This window comes from Ips typographus, linkage group LG4 (genome assembly GCF_016097725.1).
Source record: "Ips typographus isolate SLU linkage group LG4, UJ_Ityp_2.0, whole genome shotgun sequence".
Taxonomy (NCBI): domain Eukaryota; kingdom Metazoa; phylum Arthropoda; class Insecta; order Coleoptera; family Curculionidae; genus Ips; species Ips typographus.
The window spans coordinates 9,575,293-9,595,098 of NC_138425.1; the positions used below are offsets into that span (position 1 = coordinate 9,575,293).

Below are 19,806 nucleotides of genomic sequence, written 5' to 3' on the forward strand. Positions count from 1 at the left end.
TTATGTTTTGTAGAAACTGATACACAAATTAATTTTTACTGAACCAAGACTTGAGACACTATGTCATGTGACCGTATTGTTCCTTATGAATACCACGGTCACATGACAGAAAACACAGCATTCTTGATACGAAAATGGAAACGTGTTGAAATTATCTGGCAAGTACCAACAATAACGGAAGAGTTCCCTGGGACTAGTACGAACTATTTGATAATTTTTGATTGATTTGATAATTTGATATTAGTTTGATTCGGGTTATTGCTTCTGAACTGTTTCGAATATGGGTTTGGACCATTTGCATGATAATTTGTTATAGTATTGTAAATCAATACTTATCCCATCTATACAGATGGCCCAAATCAGTTAGAGAACAGTTCCTGATCGGTACAAAATCATGAACCCGAACAAAGGTACTGAATGCATTTGCATAACTCTATCTCTATGAGTTTAGGGAACAAATAGAAAGTTTTACGCACAGGTTATACGATTTTAAACTATATCTGTGGAATGGTCATTACGTTTGATTATTGATTCAAAAAAGTTGATAACCGCTAGAAGTTCGGGGTCATCATGGTCCTTTTGATTAATTTGATTGAGCAGTAGAGCAATGACCTTATTTATGACGTAATTAAAACAATTTGTTTACCTAACCAATCACTTGATGATTTGGCTAGGGATACTCCTACTAGTAAAAGGGAGGGGATGCTCTGCTTCTTCCTGTTACTCAATGGCATTTGGCATTGGTCATTTGCTTTTACAAGTTTGTGTATCTTTTGGTGTGGGTCGATTGACAGGTAACGCAAATTTCTAACCTAACATTTATTTCTCCCAATTCGCATCTATTGGATAAAAAAATCCCTTTTTTTCTATTTTTAGCTGGCACGTTGTATGATAGATCATTCATACTACAAATGGTTTAGCTTCGAGTTGTCACGCTTTAACCGAGTGTGCGTTATCGTTTTAAATGTTTAGGTAAAAGGTGTGAGATTGAAAATACGCTGTGCTAAAGCCGACAAGGGGCTTTTGCTTTTGAACAACTAGAGCAGTGTAAAAACTGCTAGGTGGTGGTGAAATGGACACCACAAAGAAATTTGATAATCCTAGTCCCGAAATTAAAGCGAACTTTTGCAACAGACTATTTTTCTGGTAAGTTTACATCTACTTTACCTGTACTTTGATCAGGCCCTAACCAAATTCTATGACAGCTTTTATAATGAATGTTATGATTAAATAAAAACCTTCTAGAAGTTTCTAATTATGTTGAACTAAAGGAAATACATATTTTAGGCCTAGTCTGGAGTTACTTTAGTTTTTATATTGCCCTTAAAGTTTAAACAAACTGTGATGTGTAACTGCCATACAAAAATGTATGACCAGTGTTTGTTAACTGTAGTTCATTTACTTAAGATTTAATTTTATTGATGAGGTCCACTTAGAATTCAATTTAATTGCAATAGTTACTCAATTAAGAGTGATCCCCTGTAGTCACTTGAAAATGACCTTGAAGTTGACCTGCCAAGTGTTGATTTTACTCTCTGAAACAGCACATTAAACCTTATAGTAGTACCCTTCTTTCTAGAATAATTGGAAAACTAACCCTAAAGAGTGAAAGTTTTACCATAATTGTGGTGAAATTGATTTTTTCTAGGTTCATTGTAAGCATTTTGGGTCTTTCTATTGTAAAAGAATGATGAAGAATTTTTACCTGAGCTTTATGTAGCAAGTTGGGGTTGCTTAACAGCTAACTTAAAGATATACCAGGTGCTGCATTCTTAGGCCAAATATACCAGCAAATATAGGTTTGAAAAAATACTTCTGTTCTTGGTACAGGGATATTGGTTCTTCTAATTAGTTTTGATACATAATGACCCTTTTGATACATGATGACTTTTTGTAATCATTTTCTTGGTAATACAATTTAATTATCAATTACTTCAGTAAACATCACAAAAAAATTGCTTCAATTACTTGACTTGGTTCAAATATAAACTAAAAATACTTGTATAAAAAATTCCACATACATTCACCAGTTCCATAGGTTCTAATCTAATAGTTTATTTTTGGAAAGCAAATAAAAGTCAGAAAAGGGATTTTTATTTTGCCACTATCCTTATAAATTCAGTTTACTACATACATATTGCAGACAGAGTGGATTTATTGTTTATTCTAAACTTATTTACCTTCAAATATTTGTTGATAAGAGAGACAAAGTTAAAATTGATGTTTATTTATAATGTGTGCATTCTTAACTAACACTATTTCAATTATTTGCAACTATTTGGCAGCATAAAAATAACTTTGTACGAGGTTCATACTCCAATTTGGTGAAATACCTGAAACTTTTGACCCATGATTTTGGATCCAGATGCGTTATGATTTAAAAATCACATGGCACAATGATTACAAAATCACAGGAAGGTCACGTGACTTTTCAATTATAATTAAGGCTTTTGGATCCGAAATCACAAACCAGAAGAAACGACGCCGTGAGCCACTTGATTATAAACTGTTTTGTAATCGATTATTTTTCAAGTTTAAATTGGCTTCAAGTCAAGTTTCTTTAACAAATTCAATAAAGCAGACCAACACAATCTGAACTCTTATCACAGATTAACCTAAAGGTCGTTTTCTGGGGTTCAATTAACCAGTTATGTGAAGCAATTAAAAATTTCTAGCTTTGACAATACATTGTTAGTTCATGGTAATTATGTAATTTAGTTGTTTTTGTGAAATTTATCACAATTATTGAAGGTTATTAGTTGATTATCTGTATCAGTAAGTAAGCAATTTGTTGAATAAAAGTGAAAAATAGTCATATTTTTGTTTCTTTTTTACAATCTACGGAGAGCTTGTTGATTTACTTAATTGTTAAAAATTGGGTACAATTAATTGTTCTTGTTTTGCGGATATTTGGATTATTGACGTCATTTCCTGTCCACAGTAATTACAATAAAGCTTACTTGGTTAAAAAAAATTGAAGTGGCATTTTTTAATTCTACAGAACAACAATATTTTTATATCTAGGGATTGATTAAAGCTTCAAATTTTACGGTACAAATAGCGGTAGTAAAATTAACCATTACTTTGACATTGAATTTACAGTTAAGTGTAATCTTCTGCTAGTAAACATAGCTGTATTGATTGAAGCTTTTTTTATTTTATAATATTTGATACAATTGTATGTTAAATGAATTGAGAATGAATGAATGAGATTATCTGTCTCATTTCCCTTATAATGGTGCAACTGTATAATTGATGGTGATAAACTGAGCATTTCATTTACATAATTTATGAAACTGGAAATAACCTGAAGTTGGCTTTCCAGGTGTTGAAATAGAAAATGCATATATTAGGAAAGTTTACTTTGAAAACAAAATTGAAAAAAAATGTTCAGTTTTAAATGCTTTTGCATATGAAAGCATCAGTAGTCTATTATTCATAATAGTAAATATTAGTGAAAAAATTCTAAATGCTGCACATTGTTGTTTTACAGTAAACTTTATTGCAAAATGCAATTCCTACCTTAGGGCAGGTAGTCCTTAAAAATGTCTTATCCTAAATAACCTTTGGTGTCCTGGCTTTCATCATCATCAGCTTTTAAAGTCAAATATTGTAACTTCTTATTTACCTATATACCATCAATATTATCTTCATTTAATATAGCAGAATTTCATTCAGGCATAATCCCCTATTTTATGCAAATACTACAAATGTAGAGTACTCAAACTAGATTGTGTTTAACTTTTCGTGATTAACTAAATATCAATCAACTTGTTGAACTATGAAGGGTTTTTCCTGTGCTAATTCAAACGTTTACGAAACGCCATGCGGTAAAAAGATGTTTGCATTATACTTTACTATTGTTTTTGTTTTAGTAACTTGTGAGTAATTCATACCACGCTAGTATGTGAAATATTGGCGTGATTACGTCTGACTCAGTGTTGTTTTGCTTGAATGGGCCATTAATTCAACTCAATTGAACTCTTATTACAGTCTTTAAAGCTGAAACACTCTATAAGGATTACTTGTTGCAAATAATTGTCTACATGTATGTCTTTGAAAGCATTAATAGCACCAATTTTATTGTATAAGGAGATTGATTTTTACGTAACGAATTTGTTTGGACACTAAGCCTTGTGTTTAATGGAGAGTTTAACTATTGTCTATTTGTTTCAGCTGGGTTCTTCCATTTTTCAAAACTGGCTATAAAAAAGACTTGGAAGTTAAAGATATTTACAATAGCACACGCCCAGATTTATCCGGTCCACTTGGAGATGCTTTGGAAAGGTACCAACTACTTGTTTAAAACTGCATTAAATTATTTATGTGGATTTTATTAATTCTAAATCGAATAATTTTTTAGAAATTGGGATAAAGAAGTCAAAAGGGCGCAGAAATCAAACAAGAAAAAGCCAGGAAAGCCCCGGTTGAAACGAGCCATATTCAAAACATTTGCCAAGTCGTATTTTTTCTATGGAGGTTTTATATTTATCCAAAGCGTAGTGATAAGGTAAGTTAATAATTCCAGAAAGCTGTAGCTTAATAAAAAGGCTTTACGCTGCAGTTTTACTGGATTATTATTTAAATCAAGCGATAAACGTGATAGCTTTGTTTAAATACACTTTAGTAAGCTACTTTATTACATTTGGATGTAGGAAAATTTAAAATTCTGTGAAAGTAAAGCGCGTCATAGTGAGCAACTAAAGTTATATTAAAAAATATCGTTAATTTTGCATCACTTTCAGTAATGCCGATGCATGATCAGTGCGTGGCATAAAAGTGACTATAAATGATTTGGTTTATCTCCTAAATGGTGCATCAAAGATGTAACGTGGATGATGAAAATTTTTTTGGGAATTTTGAAATAAATGATCTAAAATCTCTGGGTAAAAAGTAAAAAGAAAACAGATTAAAATTAAATGACTGAAATACTTCTACTATATTATTATAATCATCAATTTTTAGCATCTTCACTTCTTTTTTAGATTACTAATCCCCGTGTTTCTCGCCTACTACATTCAGTTTTTCGACAACCCAAAGGAAAGTTTTCAAGATATTGGTCGTGGTTGGATGTTAGGAGGGGCTGTAGTAGGCCTTTCCCTTGCCAAAGTCATTATGGAACACTACTGTAATATGGGAGTGCAACGAATAGGGATGCGAGTCCGTGTGGCCGCTTGTTCTTTAATATACAGAAAACTGCTCAGGCTTAACCAAGCCTCCCTTGGCAAGACTGCTGCTGGTCAGCTAGTTAACCTTCTGTCTAACGACGTAATCCGCTTCGATATGATCTCATGGTTTTTTCATTATTTCTGGATCACTCCTATAATATTTGTGATTTCTTCATACATTATGTGGACCTACGTTGGGTTGGCGGCAGTGCCATCTATGGGAGCGATTACTATACAGGCTGTATTAGCTCAAGGTGAGATATAAGTACAAAAACATAGAAACTTGCGAGTAAAGTGTTAACTATTAAAATTAGGCTCTTATGAATAAAATTCTTGTAGGATATCTATCAAAGATGCAAGGTAAATTACGAGGCCAAATTGCTTCTCTAACGGACAACAGGGTTAAACTGATGAGTGAAATTACGGCCGGTATTCAAGTAATTAAAATGTATGCTTGGGAAAGACCATTTGAAATAATTGTGGAGAATGCCAGAAAGTAAGTGCCATTTGAGACTACTCTGTTCAATTAAACAACTTACCTACTAATTTTTTCAGGTTAGAAATTGATATAGTTCAAAAAACTTCCTACATTAAAGGATTTTCTTTGGCCCTGATGCTTTTTACGGAAAGGGCCACCCTTTATATTGCTGTGATAACTTGGGTTTTATTGAATAATTCTATAAGAGGTACAAAAGTCTGAAACATAAAACGTTCCTTTATTAACTAGAGTTTTATGACCAGGTGATATTGTGTTTTCAATGGCTCAACTTTTAAATACTGTTCAACTTTATATGGCCATTTTTTTCCCTTTGGCTTTGGCAACTTATGAAGAGTGCAAGGTCTCTATGCGTCGTATAGAGGAATTTTTATACTTGGAAGAAAACCCTGAACCACCAACTTTTGAAGGTAATTGTCGTTTTTGTTAACAGGTTCTTGAAACTTACTTCCTTTTTTAATGATATTAGATGGAAACATAGAGAATGGTTTAATCAAACTGGAACACGCCACAGCTAGTTGGTTGCCTAACCCCATAGTGGAAACCCTGTTGGATATAAATATGGAGCTGAAACCTGGTACTTTGTGTTGTGTAGTAGGCCCGGTTGGTTCAGGCAAAAGCTCTTTATTACAAGTTCTTTTGAAAGAATTGCCTTTGAACAGTGGTACTCTTAGAGTTGTTGGAAATGTATCTTATGCCTCTCAGGAGCCATGGTTGTTTGTGTCCAGTGTTAGGCAAAATATTTTGTTTGGAGTGCCTTTCGTCAAAGATAGGTAAGTTAAATTATTAGCTAATCGTCAGCTGGTCATCATTTCTCTATTTACAGATACAAAGTGACTGTGCAAGCCTGCGCATTAAAACGAGACTTTGAACAACTACAGCACGGTGATCGTACTTCAGTGGGTGAAAGAGGCTCCGCCCTAAGTGGAGGCCAAAAAGCTCGAGTAGCTTTAGCTCGCGCGGTATACAGAGAAGCCGATGTTTATCTACTAGACGATCCGCTAAGTGCCGTCGACACCCACGTGGCTAAACATTTATTTGAGGGTTGCGTTCGTGGTTTCCTAAAGGGCAAAACGCGAGTTTTGGTCACCCATCAAGTACAGTTTCTCAAAGGGGCCGACTTGATAATCGTGATGAACAACGGAAAAATCGAACGCATGGGCACTTTTGACGAGCTTTCCGAAGAATTATCCGCTTTGTCGCGGGAAATCGAACAGCAGATGCAGTTTCAAGCGGCCGAGCAGAAAGTTGATCGGGAACAAACGCCGAAAGTGGAAGATCGTGACCGCGGATTGTCCTTGGCATTGCAATCTATTGCTTCTTTAGCTGTGAGTAGTTAAAATGTTTTTATTCTAACAGTTGTAATTGATCAAACATTTGTAAGAGTTGGGATGAACCTGAAGAGACTGATGAACTATTGGAGAGAGGTGCTTTGAAGACTTCTACCTACGTCGAATATTACAAATCCGGATCGTCAATTTGCGCACTGATTTTTTTGATAGTTCTGTTTATTTTAGCGCAAGCTTCTTGTAACGCTGCTGATATGTGGCTTACTTACTGGTAATTCTACTCATAAAGTTATCAATCAACATAAATTTATTATTAATTCTATCTGTGATAGGACCAACCAAGAAGATCATCATAGTGAGCCTCTGTTCAGTCTGGACGATCTAATTTCTAATTTGACAGTTACAACAATCTCTCCTAATATTACAACGACTATTGTTCCTGAAAGTGTTACCAATTCAATATACAACAATACATGGAATCTGGATCCTCTGCCTGTCTATGGATTGGATGTTTTTAGTTATATCTACATTTATACCGGATTAATAATAATTGCTGTCATTTTAACAATAGCAAGGTAAGTTTTATAGCTATTTAGTTTTCTATGAAATTTGATTCTCTGGTATTTTTAGAGTAATCTAAGATTGATTTACAATTTTTAATTTGTTATGTTATTTCCATTTTCAAAAATTTAAAAAAATTTTTTCTGGAAACCGATTTTTTGGAATTTTTTATTAGGGTCATCTAAAGCAGGTTTTACACCGCTCTTTGATGTCAAAGAAAATCGTGAATTTATTCATGAAGCTGCTTCAAGGACGTATTTTATCAGTGTAAAACAAAATTTTATGTCAAATTTACCTTCAAATAATTTTATGTTGAAATGAATTTTTTTGCCGAATAGGACAGGTTCTATTTTCATTTAACTTATTTGATCAAACTTGCCGTTTTGCGTAATGCCAACTGCCAACAGACAAAAACGAAAAAGTGAGAGTGAGAGCTGCAGAATTCAATACATAAACACAGTATTCAGGATGATTATCAAATTTCAAAATAAAAATATCAAAAATACCAGAAAAACAAGTAAGAATAATCTGTAATTATTACCACCTAAACACTAAATTCATTTGATTTGGTTGGTCAAACTGTTTTCATTGACAGCTTTGACATAAAAGTTTGATAAGTGTAAAATCAATTCTTTATGCTCCAAAAAGTTTATGAATTTATTTGAGGCGTAAAATTTGATATAATAAATGTTTTCAATTTCTTTGAATTAAAACTTTTGGTGTAAAACCTGCTTAAGATTGATTTGTAATTTTTAATTTGCCATTTTCATCTTGTTTATTATGGAAATAATTTTTGGAAATTCATGTAAGTTTAATATGTAATTCTCAATTTGTCATTTTTACTCTGTTTTTCCTTTCTGAAAATGTCTAAAATATTTGTTTTTTTTTTAATGAAAATTGATTCTTTAGAATTTTTAAACTCATCTGAAATTGATTTGCAGTTTTAAATTTGTTATTTTTACACTGTTTATATTAGTTTTTATTATACTATAACGAAAAGACAAGGTTTTACTAGTCCGTAACCACATAACTAACTGCATTGTTTTAATTTAAGATCAACACTGTTTATGAACGTCTGCATGAGCGCCTCCAAAGCTTTGCACAACAAAATGTTCAATTGCATTTTAAAGGCTCCGATGCGATTTTTCGATACCAATCCTTGCGGCCGTATATTAAACAGATTTTCTAAAGATATGGGTGCTGTGGACGAGGTTCTTCCAAAGGTCGTACTCGAGACTCTTCAGATATTTTTCATCATGCTTGGTAGCTTGACCATGGTAAGTTTTTACTTTATTTAGTTCACCCGGCGTATGAGTGAAAACATTTTTATTTGAAGTACTATTCAGAATTATTACAGTGTTGGTTAAAACAGGAATTTTCCTAAAACATGCTTAAGATTTTATTTTAACTTTACTAGACTATTTTTGGGTTTAGGTGTTTATTAAAAGTACTTGGATGATCGTTCCTGCCGTCATATTGGGTATTTTCTTCTGGTACGCCAGAGTGATATACTTAAAAGCGGGACAAGACATCAAAAGACTTGAGGGAGCCACTAGAGCGCCGGTGTTTTCACACGTTTCGGCCAGTTTGTACGGTCTACCAACTATACGAGCTTTCAAAGCGCAAAATCTGATAGTCCAGGAATTCGATGCGTTACAAGATCAACACACCGGAACGTGGTTCCTGTTCGGCGCAACCAGCGAATCGCTAGGATTCTACTTGGACATAATCAGCATCATTTTCCTCGCTTTCACCACTTTCCAGTTTCTCGTGTTTGGTGATGAAAACCTCAAAGCTGGCGACGTAGGTCTAGTGATTTCGCAGACATTGGCTTTAACTGGTATTTGCTTGTTCGTTAATGAATTCTTGTTGTAAACGTGAAACCGTTGACAGGTATGCTTCAATACGGTGTTCGGCAGTCAGCCGAGGTGTCTTCGACGATGACCAGTGTGGAACGTGTTCTTCAATATACCAAACTAGAAGAAGAAGGACCTTGGGAACCTTTGCCGGGAGACAGGCCGCCATTAGATTGGCCGCAAAAAGGTCACGTCCTGTTTTCGCACGCCTTTTTGAGATACACCAATCAAAGTCCACCTTCCATCAGAGATTTAAATGTCGATTTTAAACCAGGAGAGAAAATTGGAGTAGTTGGAAGAACTGGAGCAGGTGATTATTTTTTTTATATTTTGTTTTGTTATAGGTGTTTCCATTATCGTTTTTTCATGTAGGTAAATCCTCTTTGGTTGCCACGCTTTTCCGACTGGCTGAGGTAGACGGTACGGTGGCTATAGACTCTATTGACACTGGCAAAGTTGGGTTAAGAATTCTCAGATCGTCCATTTCCATCATTCCACAAGTGCCTATTTTATTCTCAGCCACTCTAAGGTAAACAAAACTTAACCTAACCTGAACTAACTAATTGCTGTAAATATATCACATTAGATATAACTTGGATCCTTTCGAGAAGTGTTCAGATGAACAACTGTGGAAAGCCTTAGATCGAGTGGAATTGAGACAAAGCGGGGTTTCACTAGATACTAGGGTGAGTGAAGGAGGTGGCAACTTTAGTGCTGGTCAGCGACAGTTGATCTGTCTGGCCAGAGCAATTGTCCGAAATAACAAAGTTTTGGTAATGGACGAGGCTACCGCCAACGTGGATCGTCACACCGACTCATTAATCCAAAAAACTATAAGAGATGCTTTTGATAATTGTACTGTTATCACAATCGCTCACCGGTTGAATACAATCATGGACTACGATAGAGCATTAGTAATGGATGGCGGTAGGGCAGTGGAATTCGCCCCTCCTCATGAACTGCTGGAAAATCCTAATAGTTATTTTGCTAAAATGGTAGCACAAACCGGTCCGGATATGGAAGATAAATTAAAGAAAATTGCTCGAGATGCCTTTGAAAAAAATAAAAACCGGTAGGTTTTGCTAGATCACAGTTGAATTTTTCACTGAGTATATGTTTTTACAGTTTTACAAATGGTGAGGTGACTGCACAAGAAGGAGACACCAACGAGAAAAAGGATTAATAAAACAGTGTAGATAGGGAATCAAAGATTGTGATGAATATTTTTGGACCAGTGTCCCTGTATTATAGAGGCTTACAAAAAGCAACTTTGTACCAAAAAAAACATTGGACAGTACTTAATAGTAATTGTTTTTAAACTTTTTTTGTCTGTCTTTTAGAAGTATTAAATGTATCCTATTTAATTTACTCGAAATATTGAACACGCCTAATGCCATTTGAATTCTTCGCGCGCGTTTTTTGTATAGTTTAATTTTTATTTATTTAGTATACTATCTTAAACTATGTAAGGGTAATTCTTTAAAATCGTAGTATATAAAGTTATTTTTTCGACTTTTTAATTTGTGCGTTTGTTTTATTTCCTTAAAAATTTTCTTAAATTTATACTGATTTGATAAACTGCATTTTCACTAAAAACAATTTTATTTACAACAAAATCTATATTTACATAGTAAAAAATTTTAACGCCAGTCGGCGTAGTTACACCACTTAACCTTTATAGTCCTTTTGGATACACACCAACATTCTTACAATATCAGCAACTAGAACATCTTAATTACGTTTTTTCTTTAAATCCTTTTCAGTAATTTGACCGGTAAGCTTTTGATACTCCAATACAATCTTGTCCTGCACCTCCGGTAAACAAGGAACATACCGGCTGTATTCCATCGTATATTCACCTTTTCCTTGCGTGCTGGACCGTAATTCCCCGACATAACCAAACATATCATTCAACGGTACTTCAGCGTATAATGTGAACCATCCTTCTGTGCCCTCCACTCCTGTGATTATACCGTGGCGTTTGTTTAGTTGGGCCATCACAGCTCCTTGAAACTCTTCTGGAGCGTTAACTTCAACCATCATAATCGGTTCCAAAAGTTGCCAAACTCCATTCTCAAAAGTTTGCTTAATAGCTCCTTGTGAAGCTAAAAAGAACGCCAGTTCACTAGAATCTACGATGTGATGACCACCGTCAAGTAATCGGAACTTAACTCCTGATAATTTTTGTCCTGCTAACATTCCTTTTTCTACCATTGACAGGAATCCTTTTCTAATTCCCGGAATGTACTGTTTAGGTATGTTAGTACCTACAGTTTCATCCGCAAATTCAAGAGTTGTGTTTTTATGTGGTGGCAAAGGTTCGACAATTCCAATAACACGACCGTATTGACCTTGTCCACCTGACTGTTTCTTATGTAAATAATCAAATTCACAAGGAGATACTATGGTTTCCCTAAAGGCCACCTTAGGTTTTCCCAGTATTACTGGACAGTTGTATTCCCGCTCCATTCGTTGGGCATAGATTTCTAAATGTAACTCTCCCATGCCTGATACAATAGTCTCCTTATTATCGGCATCATATTCAAAACGGAAAGTGGGATCTTCTTTAGTAAACCTAGCAATAGCTTTAGAGAAATTGTCTCTGTCTTTGCTATTTTTCGGTTCAATAGCCATAGAAACCACAGGATCTGCCACGAAAATAGATTCCAAGGCAATGTTTTCCTTTAGGTCTGTTACAAAAGTGTCACCACTAGCGCAGTCCACTCCAAACAAAGCAAAAATGTCTCCCGCGTAAACTTCATTAACGTCTTCCATTTCATTAGAGTGCATGCGCACTAAACGAGAAACGCGCACTTTTCGTTGAGTACGAGCATTGAAAATTGTTTCCCCTTTTTTCAGCATGCCCTGATAACACCGCATATACGTTAACTGCCCGAAACGACCCGCTTCTAATTTAAAAGCCAACGCAACAAAAGGATTTTTATCGCTCCTTTCAGGATTCAGCAAAAGCTTTCTACTATCTTTGTCTTCTGATTCAGTTTGCTTGAAAGCGTAATTTTCAACTTCCCCTGGGTTTGGCAAGTATTCCAAAACAGCATCTAAAAGAGGCTGGACTCCTTTGTTTTTTAAAGCTGTTCCCACCATTACAGGAGTAAAGGTTCGTTTCAAACACGTCCTACGAACGGCCGCCTTAATATCTTCGTCCGTAATTGATTTCTCCTCTAAATATAATTCTCCTAAAGTTTCGTCTGCGTTCGATAAATGTTCTATTAGCTCGTGACGTCTCTCATCAGATTCAGTTCGCATATTTTGAGGTATGTCGTCAAAACGAAGTGCTTCGCCAAATTCGCCTTCAAAGTAGATGGCCTTTTGAGTGATGATGTCCACAACTCCTTTGCATTCCCCTTCCAATCCAATTGGGATCTGTACAAAGGCGGCGTTGTGATTTAATTTGGATCTGTAAGAAATATTTAAATTGATAATCCAAAAAAAAATGCAACAATGAACAATTTTTATATCAGTTACAGTAAAAAGATATTTATCTACTCCTAGCATGGTAATCATTCATTACATAGCTCATTTTGAGTTACGTAATGAGCGATTTTACCGCACTAGTGCGATAATAATCGATTTTATCGCACTAGTGCGATAAAACAACTTTAAATGAAAATTTCTGCTGTAATTGTTTATTGAATTTAAACATAACTTTGATACATTTTTTCATATTTCTCCTTTGACTTGGCAGGCAACAAGCCAGATACCACGTTTGCGGCAGCTTCTTCAATATCTGACGGAAGTTCTTCAGACATGTTCATAACGAAATGCACTTTTAAAAATTTGTGACTGACACTGTTAAATTGTCGCTTAAGTGATATGTGGAAACAAATGGCCACCATAGCAACAACACCAAAACAGTACAGCGTAGATGACAAGATTTAAGGGTAACAAATAACTACCCGTAGCAAGCATATACGAGACGTTCCTAAATAGTTCACATTGCACAAAATATGAATTTTTTTCTTACTTTACGCTGCTTCTGATGGTCGTAGATAAAATGTTGTACATCACCCGTGGGGTATGGCAAATTAACGTACTCGTGTGATCACCACAACTCGGTCTACGACCTCGTCGTGGCACACTCCCACTCGTGACTATAAAAATGCTCATACCCCACTAGTAATGTAAATAACTATTACAAAAACTGTAAGTTTTTCTTACATAAATAAACAGTTTCAGCATATCAACACAGAGGAAAACACAGTATGCTTCTTCATTACAATCAAATTTATCAAAAAAAATGTCAGTCAATTTCTATAACAGCAACATAAGCATAAGCACATATAAAAAAATATCAACAAGAAAGAACATTTACTAACTACTGGACTTTATTTAAACACATAGTACCTATAAATCAAAATAAGTATCTTACCTCATTTGAGAGAGTACCCTATAAGGATTAGCCCCCATTCTGTCTAGCTTATTAATAAAAGCTATACAAGGCACATTATATCTTTTCATCTGCCTATTAACAGTCAGAGACTGACTCTGAACTCCTCCCACAGCACACAAAACCAAAATAGCCCCATCCAATACTCTCAAAGCTCTCTCCACTTCTACAGTAAAATCCACATGTCCTGGAGTGTCGATTATATTTATATTATGTCCCTTCCAGATTGTGTAAGTGGCGGCCGATTGAATGGTAATGCCCCGTTGCCTTTCCAGCTCCATAGAGTCCATTGTAGCACCCACATTGTCTTTCCCTTTAACCTCATGCATTGCTTCTATTCGGCCAGTGTAAAACAGTATTCTTTCTGTTAGTGTGGTTTTACCGGAATCTATATGGGCAGATATTCCAATATTTCTGATTTTTGAGAGTTCTTTGTGGTCTGCAAGTTGGGCAGTAGTGGCCATGTAATGCTAAAACAGTATTTGATGGATTTTTCATTGTAGATTTAACTATGTACTTACACTGGTTAGTTTGTTGAGTTGTATACGAGGGTTCTTCAAACATCTTAATACGTTAAGCAGAGTCATTTTTGAGCATTAAATCCAAACAGTAAAGAATATTTAGGGGCAACACCACTATTGTGGGCAAAAAGATCTTGATTTTTTTATAATGTAGAATTGAGGTTATGTCACATTGTGTTATGTCATCCTCTGTCATTATGATATAATTGTGAGGTTACAATAACATATGAACAGATCTTCTCTATGCTTCTTGTGGTTTTTGATTCTTCCATTCTGTTTTTTTTTTGTAAAAGAATTGTAAATTTCTTATGGATTTGTTTCAAAAAAGGTAAATTTTAACCAAAGATTTATTAATTAATGATACAGGATTTTACTTTAATAAATTCAAACGAAATTATCCTTAATTAGTTTTTGTTTGAGTATCGTAAAAGTGCTGAAAATATAAAAAAGAAGAAAAGTAGCCAATTTGCCAATTTCTAACTTGTTTACAGTTCACAACCAAAGGGTAGACGCCAAGTATTGTATTTTTAAAATAATGAATTTAAACTTATACTTTACAGTTTAACGTGATTTAATTACATTTTGTTTTGTGCTATACGGAAAAATGCATCGTCGTGGAGGAAAAAGAATTCGTTTAGACGACCCACCACCTGAATATGATAACCCAATGACGCCCCAAGTCGATCCAGATGCTTATGGGGCCAATTACAACCCTTATGGGGAATCATCCTATGCAGAGCAAGCCGGGACATCGGGAGCGTCCTCTGACGGTATGTTTGAGTCGCCTCCAACTCCTGGAATGGGACGTAGGATCACTAGGGCAAGGGCGCGCGGGATTACCAATCCTCCACCACTTCCCATGTCTTATTCGCCTCCGCCTGAAAAACCCGGGAGAGGTAGAGGCAGGGGAAGGCCTCCAGGCAGAAAAAACAATGTTACACATGTAGACTTGCAATTTCGTCCAGATAGTGATGATGATTCTCTGTATAATGTTATTAAAAGTGGAAGGGTTTGTTTGACTAATGTTGTTGATGATTGGATTGAAAGTTACAAGGTAATATTTAGTATAATGTGTTTTATGTTTAAATTTAACTGGAAATTATTTTTGTAGGTTAATAGAGAAGCAGCTTTAATTTCTTTAATGCAGTTTTTTATTAATGCTGCTGGCTGTAAAGGTAGAATTACTCAAGAAATGCAAGCTCACATGGAGCATGCAGCCATTATCCGTAAAATGACAGAGGAATTTGATGAAGAATCTGGTGAATATCCACTTATTATGACAGGACAGACTTGGAAAAAGTTTAAACAGAATTTTTGTGAATTTGTTCAAACATTGGTGAAGCAATGCCAGTACACCATAATTTATGACCAATTTTTAATGGATAATGTGATTTCTCTTTTAACTGGTTTGTCAGATTCACAGGTTTGATAGCTTAAAGTTTAAATTAGAATCTATTCCTATCACTAAGTTTTAGGTGAGAGCATTTAGACACACAGCAACATTAGGAGCAATGAAACTTATGACAGCTTTGGTTGATGTAGCCTTAACTGTCTCAATTAATTTGGATAACACACAAAGACAGTATGAAGCAGAAAGACAAAAATCTAGAGAAAAACGCGCTAGTGACCGTCTGGAAGCTTTGCTTGGAAAAAGACAGGAACTGGAAGAAAATATGGATGAGATAAAGAACATGCTGACTTACATGTTTAAGTCAGTGTTTGTTCATAGATACAGAGACACTTTACCTGAAATTCGAGCTATTGCTATGACTGAAATAGGTGTGTGGATGCATAAGTTTCATGCCAACTTTTTGGATGATTCTTACTTGAAGTACATTGGATGGACATTGCATGATAAAGTAGGAGAAGTAAGACTTAGGTAATTTATCTATTTTGCAGAGTTTTGTAGAATATAAATGTGAACTTTAATGGTTCCAGGTGTTTGCAAGCTTTGCAGCCTTTGTATGCCAGTGAGGAGCTAAAAGGAAAATTGGAATTGTTTACTAATAAGTTCAAAGACAGAATTGTTGCCATGACTTTGGATAAGGAGTATGAAGTAGCAGTACAAGCTGTTAGGCTTGTGATATCAATTTTAAAACATCACCATGAAATTTTGACTGACAAAGATTGTGAGCATGTTTATGAATTGGTAAGTTTTTATTTAATTTAGCATTTAAATACAACATTATTGATTAAATGGAATAAATGCAATTTTGTGGTAGTGTTTCTTTTTTTGTATTGTATTTAGACATCATTTTACATTTTCATTAGGAATGATCATCATGGGCTCATCCCACAGTTTTTTAATTTAATTTTTCAATAAAACAACAAAAATTAAGTAAAAAGATTCAAATTTTATAGTAACATTTAAACCAAGTCATAGCCAATAAAACTGCTGTAAGTTGACTACGTCATACAGGTGTTTTTTGTAAATAAAAATAAACTACAAGTTTTAAGTTATGTGGGATAAGCCAATTACAATTTAGAGAGTTTAAAATCCTGTAGGTAGAACACCTTTATAAAATTACATATTTTAGCTTAGAGTTTGACAATTTGACATTAACTACTGCTACGCTTTCTACCTTTAGAAAGCTGCAAATAATATACAGCACACTTGTCACTTTTCCTTACAATATAATAATTTCTATCAGGTATACTCATCACATAGGGCTGTAGCACAAGCTGCTGGAGAATTTTTAAACGAAAGGCTCTTTCAACCCGGCGATGTAGATGCTGGAAAAACTCGCAGAGGCAAACGACGTCTACCTAACACACCTTTTATACGCGATTTAGTTCAGTTTTTCATTGAATCTGAACTTCACGAGCACGCAGCTTACTTGGTCGATTCGTTGATTGAATCTAATGCCATGATGAAAGATTGGGAATGCATGACGGATTTGTTGTTAGAGGACCCCGGTCCGCAAGAAGAACCTTTGGATAATCGTCAAGAAACTAGCTTAATCGAAATTATGGTTTGTTGCGTAAAACAGTCAGCCACCGGCGATGCTCCTGTAGGAAGAGGACCTAACCGGAAAATATCGTCTTTGCGAGAAATAAAACAGGTAATTTCTGTTCTACTTCAGAAGATCGCAAGCGTTAAAAGAAAATTTTAGACTGGAGAAGATAAGCAAAAGCTGACGGAACACTTCATACATACATTACCGCTTTTACTGGACAAATTTTCGGCAGATCCTGAGAAATTGGCTAATTTACTCTGCATTCCCCAGTACTTTGATCTTGATTTATACACAAGTGGGAGACAGGAGGGCTCTTTACAAGCACTATTAGGAAAGCTAAAGTACACGGTGCAAATTCATCACGAACCAGAAGTACTTTCCACTTAAATCCAACTCTCTCTGATTATAATTAACAAGTCAATTGTCTAGGTACTGGAAACGTTGGCCAAAACTTTGGAAATTCTATGCACTGAAGGTCATTCAATTTACACTAGATGCGACGTAGCCAGATCTACAATAATTGACGTAATCGTGTCGACTTACAAGGAGGCAATAGATGATTGGCGCAATTTACTGTTGGGCGAGGAAACGCCTAATGCTGATGAAATTTTCAATGTGGTTAGCTCTTTGAAGAAAGTTTCCATGTTTTATGCTTGTCATAATTTAAATCAGTGGGATTTGTGGGAGACGTTATTCCAAGATTTTAAAGTAAGTTAATATTTTCATTAATATGTAAGATTTTTGCTTTTTTATTGTAAAGAGATCTTTTGTAGGATGTAGAAAGTAAGTTGCCACCTGAAGCCATAAAATACTCGATTAGTTCCTGCTATTACTACTTACTATGGGCTCTAAAAGATCTGGAAGCCTCCCAAGAACAGGCTAGTCTTCAACATTCTGATGTTCAAGATTTGAGAAACAAACTAGATGAGTTTATTGAAATATCTCAAATGTTAATACGCGAATCGCCTCACGTTCTTATGAAAGAGGAAGCGTACATTGGGTTATGCGATTTGTTGATTGTTTTCAGGTTGGTTTACACCTAATTTCCATTGTTACAGTATTGTATTAGTTTATATATTTTGTGATACTTTCAGTGATCAACTAAAAGCGGGTCATGAATACTTAGGTGAGTTGTCGTGTGCCCCAAATAAAGAATTACAAGAGCTTCTCAATGAATTTGTCCAGACGTATGTGTTTGTTCCACGACCGGACAGAGAAAATGAGGAACCTCATATTGAAGAATTGCACAAACGGCGCAACTTTTTGGCCGCTTATTGTAAATTAATTGTTTACAATATTATGCCTACCAAGTCCGGTAAGTTGTCGGCTTATTTTTTGTGTTAAATTAGTGTATAAAGAGTTTAATAAACTTTTAGGAGCTGAAGTGTTCAAGAATTACGTTAAATACTACAATGATTACGGTGATATAATTAAGACTACATTGGGCAAAGCTAGAGAGATTAACAAAGTCAATTGCGCCCTTACAATGTGTTTGAGTTTGAACATGATGTTCAATGAAGTTCAAAGATCTGGTGGACGGAATATTCGACAACATGAGGAGTTCTTTGCATTAAAGGTACGAACAGAATTTTGATATCTAAAACGTTTATTCTGTTATTCCTAATAATTTTTTTTAACGTACACCGTTAACCACTGTTACCAAATTTATTCAAAAATATTCAGTTTCATTATTGAAACTTTTATCTAACTTACTGACGCGATGACATACGAATAAATGTTTGTTGCAGGAATTAGCTAAAAGATTTGCGCTGTCTTTCGGATTGGACGCTTTAAAAAATAGAGAGGCCATTACAGCATTACACAGAGCTGGCATTCTATTTGCTGTTACAGGCGCTGAAAACGCCGATGACCCCACTGGGCCTCCGCCCAATTTACCCTTTTTAGAAATCCTATCTGAATTCACTAATAAATTATTAAAGCAGGACAAAAGGGTGGTGATGACATTTTTGGATAGGCGCATTCATACTGGAATGCCTAGCAGTAGGGGAGAAGACTGGCAACCCTTGCAACTTTACAGAAATTCATTATTGCATGGTGAAACTGATCAGTTGCCTACCACTAGTAAAAGAGCGTATGGACGTAAACGGCTAAAAGATCCCGAGTCGGAGCATGATGATGATACTTTGTCTGATCAAGAATTTCCAGGCAACTTATATGGTTAAAAATATATTTTCCTGTTAAAAACATCCTATAAACTATAGATTTTCTGAAACTTACATAATTTATTAATAATCGTGAGTGTAACCCTCTTTCTATCTTAGGATAAAGTCAGAATTTTTTATACTTGTGCGAACAAACAGTAGGTATATATTGATTTTAAACTTACAAACATTTTAGAGTTAAGAATACACAGTGTTAGATTATGAAGTGATTTTATTGTTTGTCCGCATTAATGGTGCAAGATAAATGTTTTAAAGAAAAATTCTTGAAAATGCTAGATTACTGTTTTGGCCCGGAGCAGATTTATCCAAATCTGGTGAGTTTAATTTGATCCTTGCAGAGTTAATATCAAAACATTTTTGCAAAGGT

At 35.0% G+C, this 19,806-nt stretch overlaps 3 protein-coding genes across 3 annotated transcripts; 2 read left to right on the forward strand and 1 right to left on the reverse strand.

Moving 5' to 3' along the window:
- The first annotated feature begins 651 nt into the window (after positions 1-651).
- LOC145728422 (ATP-binding cassette subfamily C member 4-like) lies at positions 652-10,890 on the forward strand. The gene is made up of 18 exons (XM_081978649.1): positions 652-794; positions 877-1,146; positions 4,177-4,287; positions 4,364-4,510; positions 4,986-5,422; positions 5,508-5,664; positions 5,724-5,854; positions 5,910-6,074; positions 6,134-6,437; positions 6,491-6,992; positions 7,049-7,224; positions 7,286-7,528; positions 8,569-8,791; positions 8,949-9,354; positions 9,408-9,680; positions 9,743-9,899; positions 9,957-10,442; positions 10,496-10,890. Exons 2-18 carry the CDS (start codon positions 1,073-1,075, stop codon positions 10,551-10,553), a joined length of 4,050 nt encoding a protein of 1,349 aa, XP_081834775.1. The 5' UTR covers positions 652-794; positions 877-1,072; the 3' UTR covers positions 10,554-10,890.
- A 63-nt stretch (positions 10,891-10,953) lies between these two features.
- Positions 10,954-14,485, reverse strand: mEFG1 (mitochondrial translation elongation factor G 1). The gene is made up of 3 exons (XM_081978651.1): positions 14,300-14,485; positions 13,761-14,248; positions 10,954-12,788 (listed from the first exon to the last, which is right to left on the reverse strand). Exons 1-3 carry the CDS (start codon positions 14,363-14,365, stop codon positions 11,102-11,104), a joined length of 2,241 nt encoding a protein of 746 aa, XP_081834777.1. The 5' UTR covers positions 14,366-14,485; the 3' UTR covers positions 10,954-11,101.
- Positions 14,486-14,778: 293 nt separating this feature from the next.
- On the forward strand, positions 14,779-19,640 carry SA1 (stromal antigen). The gene is made up of 11 exons (XM_081978650.1): positions 14,779-15,353; positions 15,411-15,722; positions 15,775-16,178; positions 16,238-16,448; positions 16,951-17,361; positions 17,413-17,628; positions 17,686-17,964; positions 18,030-18,283; positions 18,351-18,571; positions 18,633-18,832; positions 19,005-19,640. Exons 1-11 carry the CDS (start codon positions 14,904-14,906, stop codon positions 19,437-19,439), a joined length of 3,393 nt encoding a protein of 1,130 aa, XP_081834776.1. The 5' UTR covers positions 14,779-14,903; the 3' UTR covers positions 19,440-19,640.
- Positions 19,641-19,806: the final 166 nt, after the last annotated feature.

Bases quoted from the DNA above. Each gene is read 5' to 3' on its own strand.
- LOC145728422 (XM_081978649.1), top strand. From the start codon at position 1,073: ATGGACACCACAAAGAAATTTGATAATCCTAGTCCCGAAATTAAAGCG. The intron at 5,855-5,909 runs GTACAAAAGTCT...TTTTATGACCAG, and splicing joins ATTGAATAATTCTATAAGAG to GTGATATTGTGTTTTCAATG. The intron at 7,529-8,568 runs GTAAGTTTTATA...TTTTAATTTAAG, and splicing joins GTCATTTTAACAATAGCAAG to ATCAACACTGTTTATGAACG.
- mEFG1 (XM_081978651.1), bottom strand. From the start codon at position 14,365: ATGACTCTGCTTAACGTATTAAGATGTTTGAAGAACCCTCGTATACAA. The intron at 14,249-14,299 runs GTAAGTACATAG...ATACTGTTTTAG, and splicing joins AACTCAACAAACTAACCAGT to CATTACATGGCCACTACTGC. The intron at 12,789-13,760 runs GTAAGATACTTA...TATTTCTTACAG, and splicing joins AGGGTACTCTCTCAAATGAG to ATCCAAATTAAATCACAACG.
- SA1 (XM_081978650.1), top strand. From the start codon at position 14,904: ATGCATCGTCGTGGAGGAAAAAGAATTCGTTTAGACGACCCACCACCT. The intron at 15,723-15,774 runs GTTTGATAGCTT...ACTAAGTTTTAG, and splicing joins CTGGTTTGTCAGATTCACAG to GTGAGAGCATTTAGACACAC. The intron at 18,833-19,004 runs GTACGAACAGAA...TGTTTGTTGCAG, and splicing joins AGGAGTTCTTTGCATTAAAG to GAATTAGCTAAAAGATTTGC.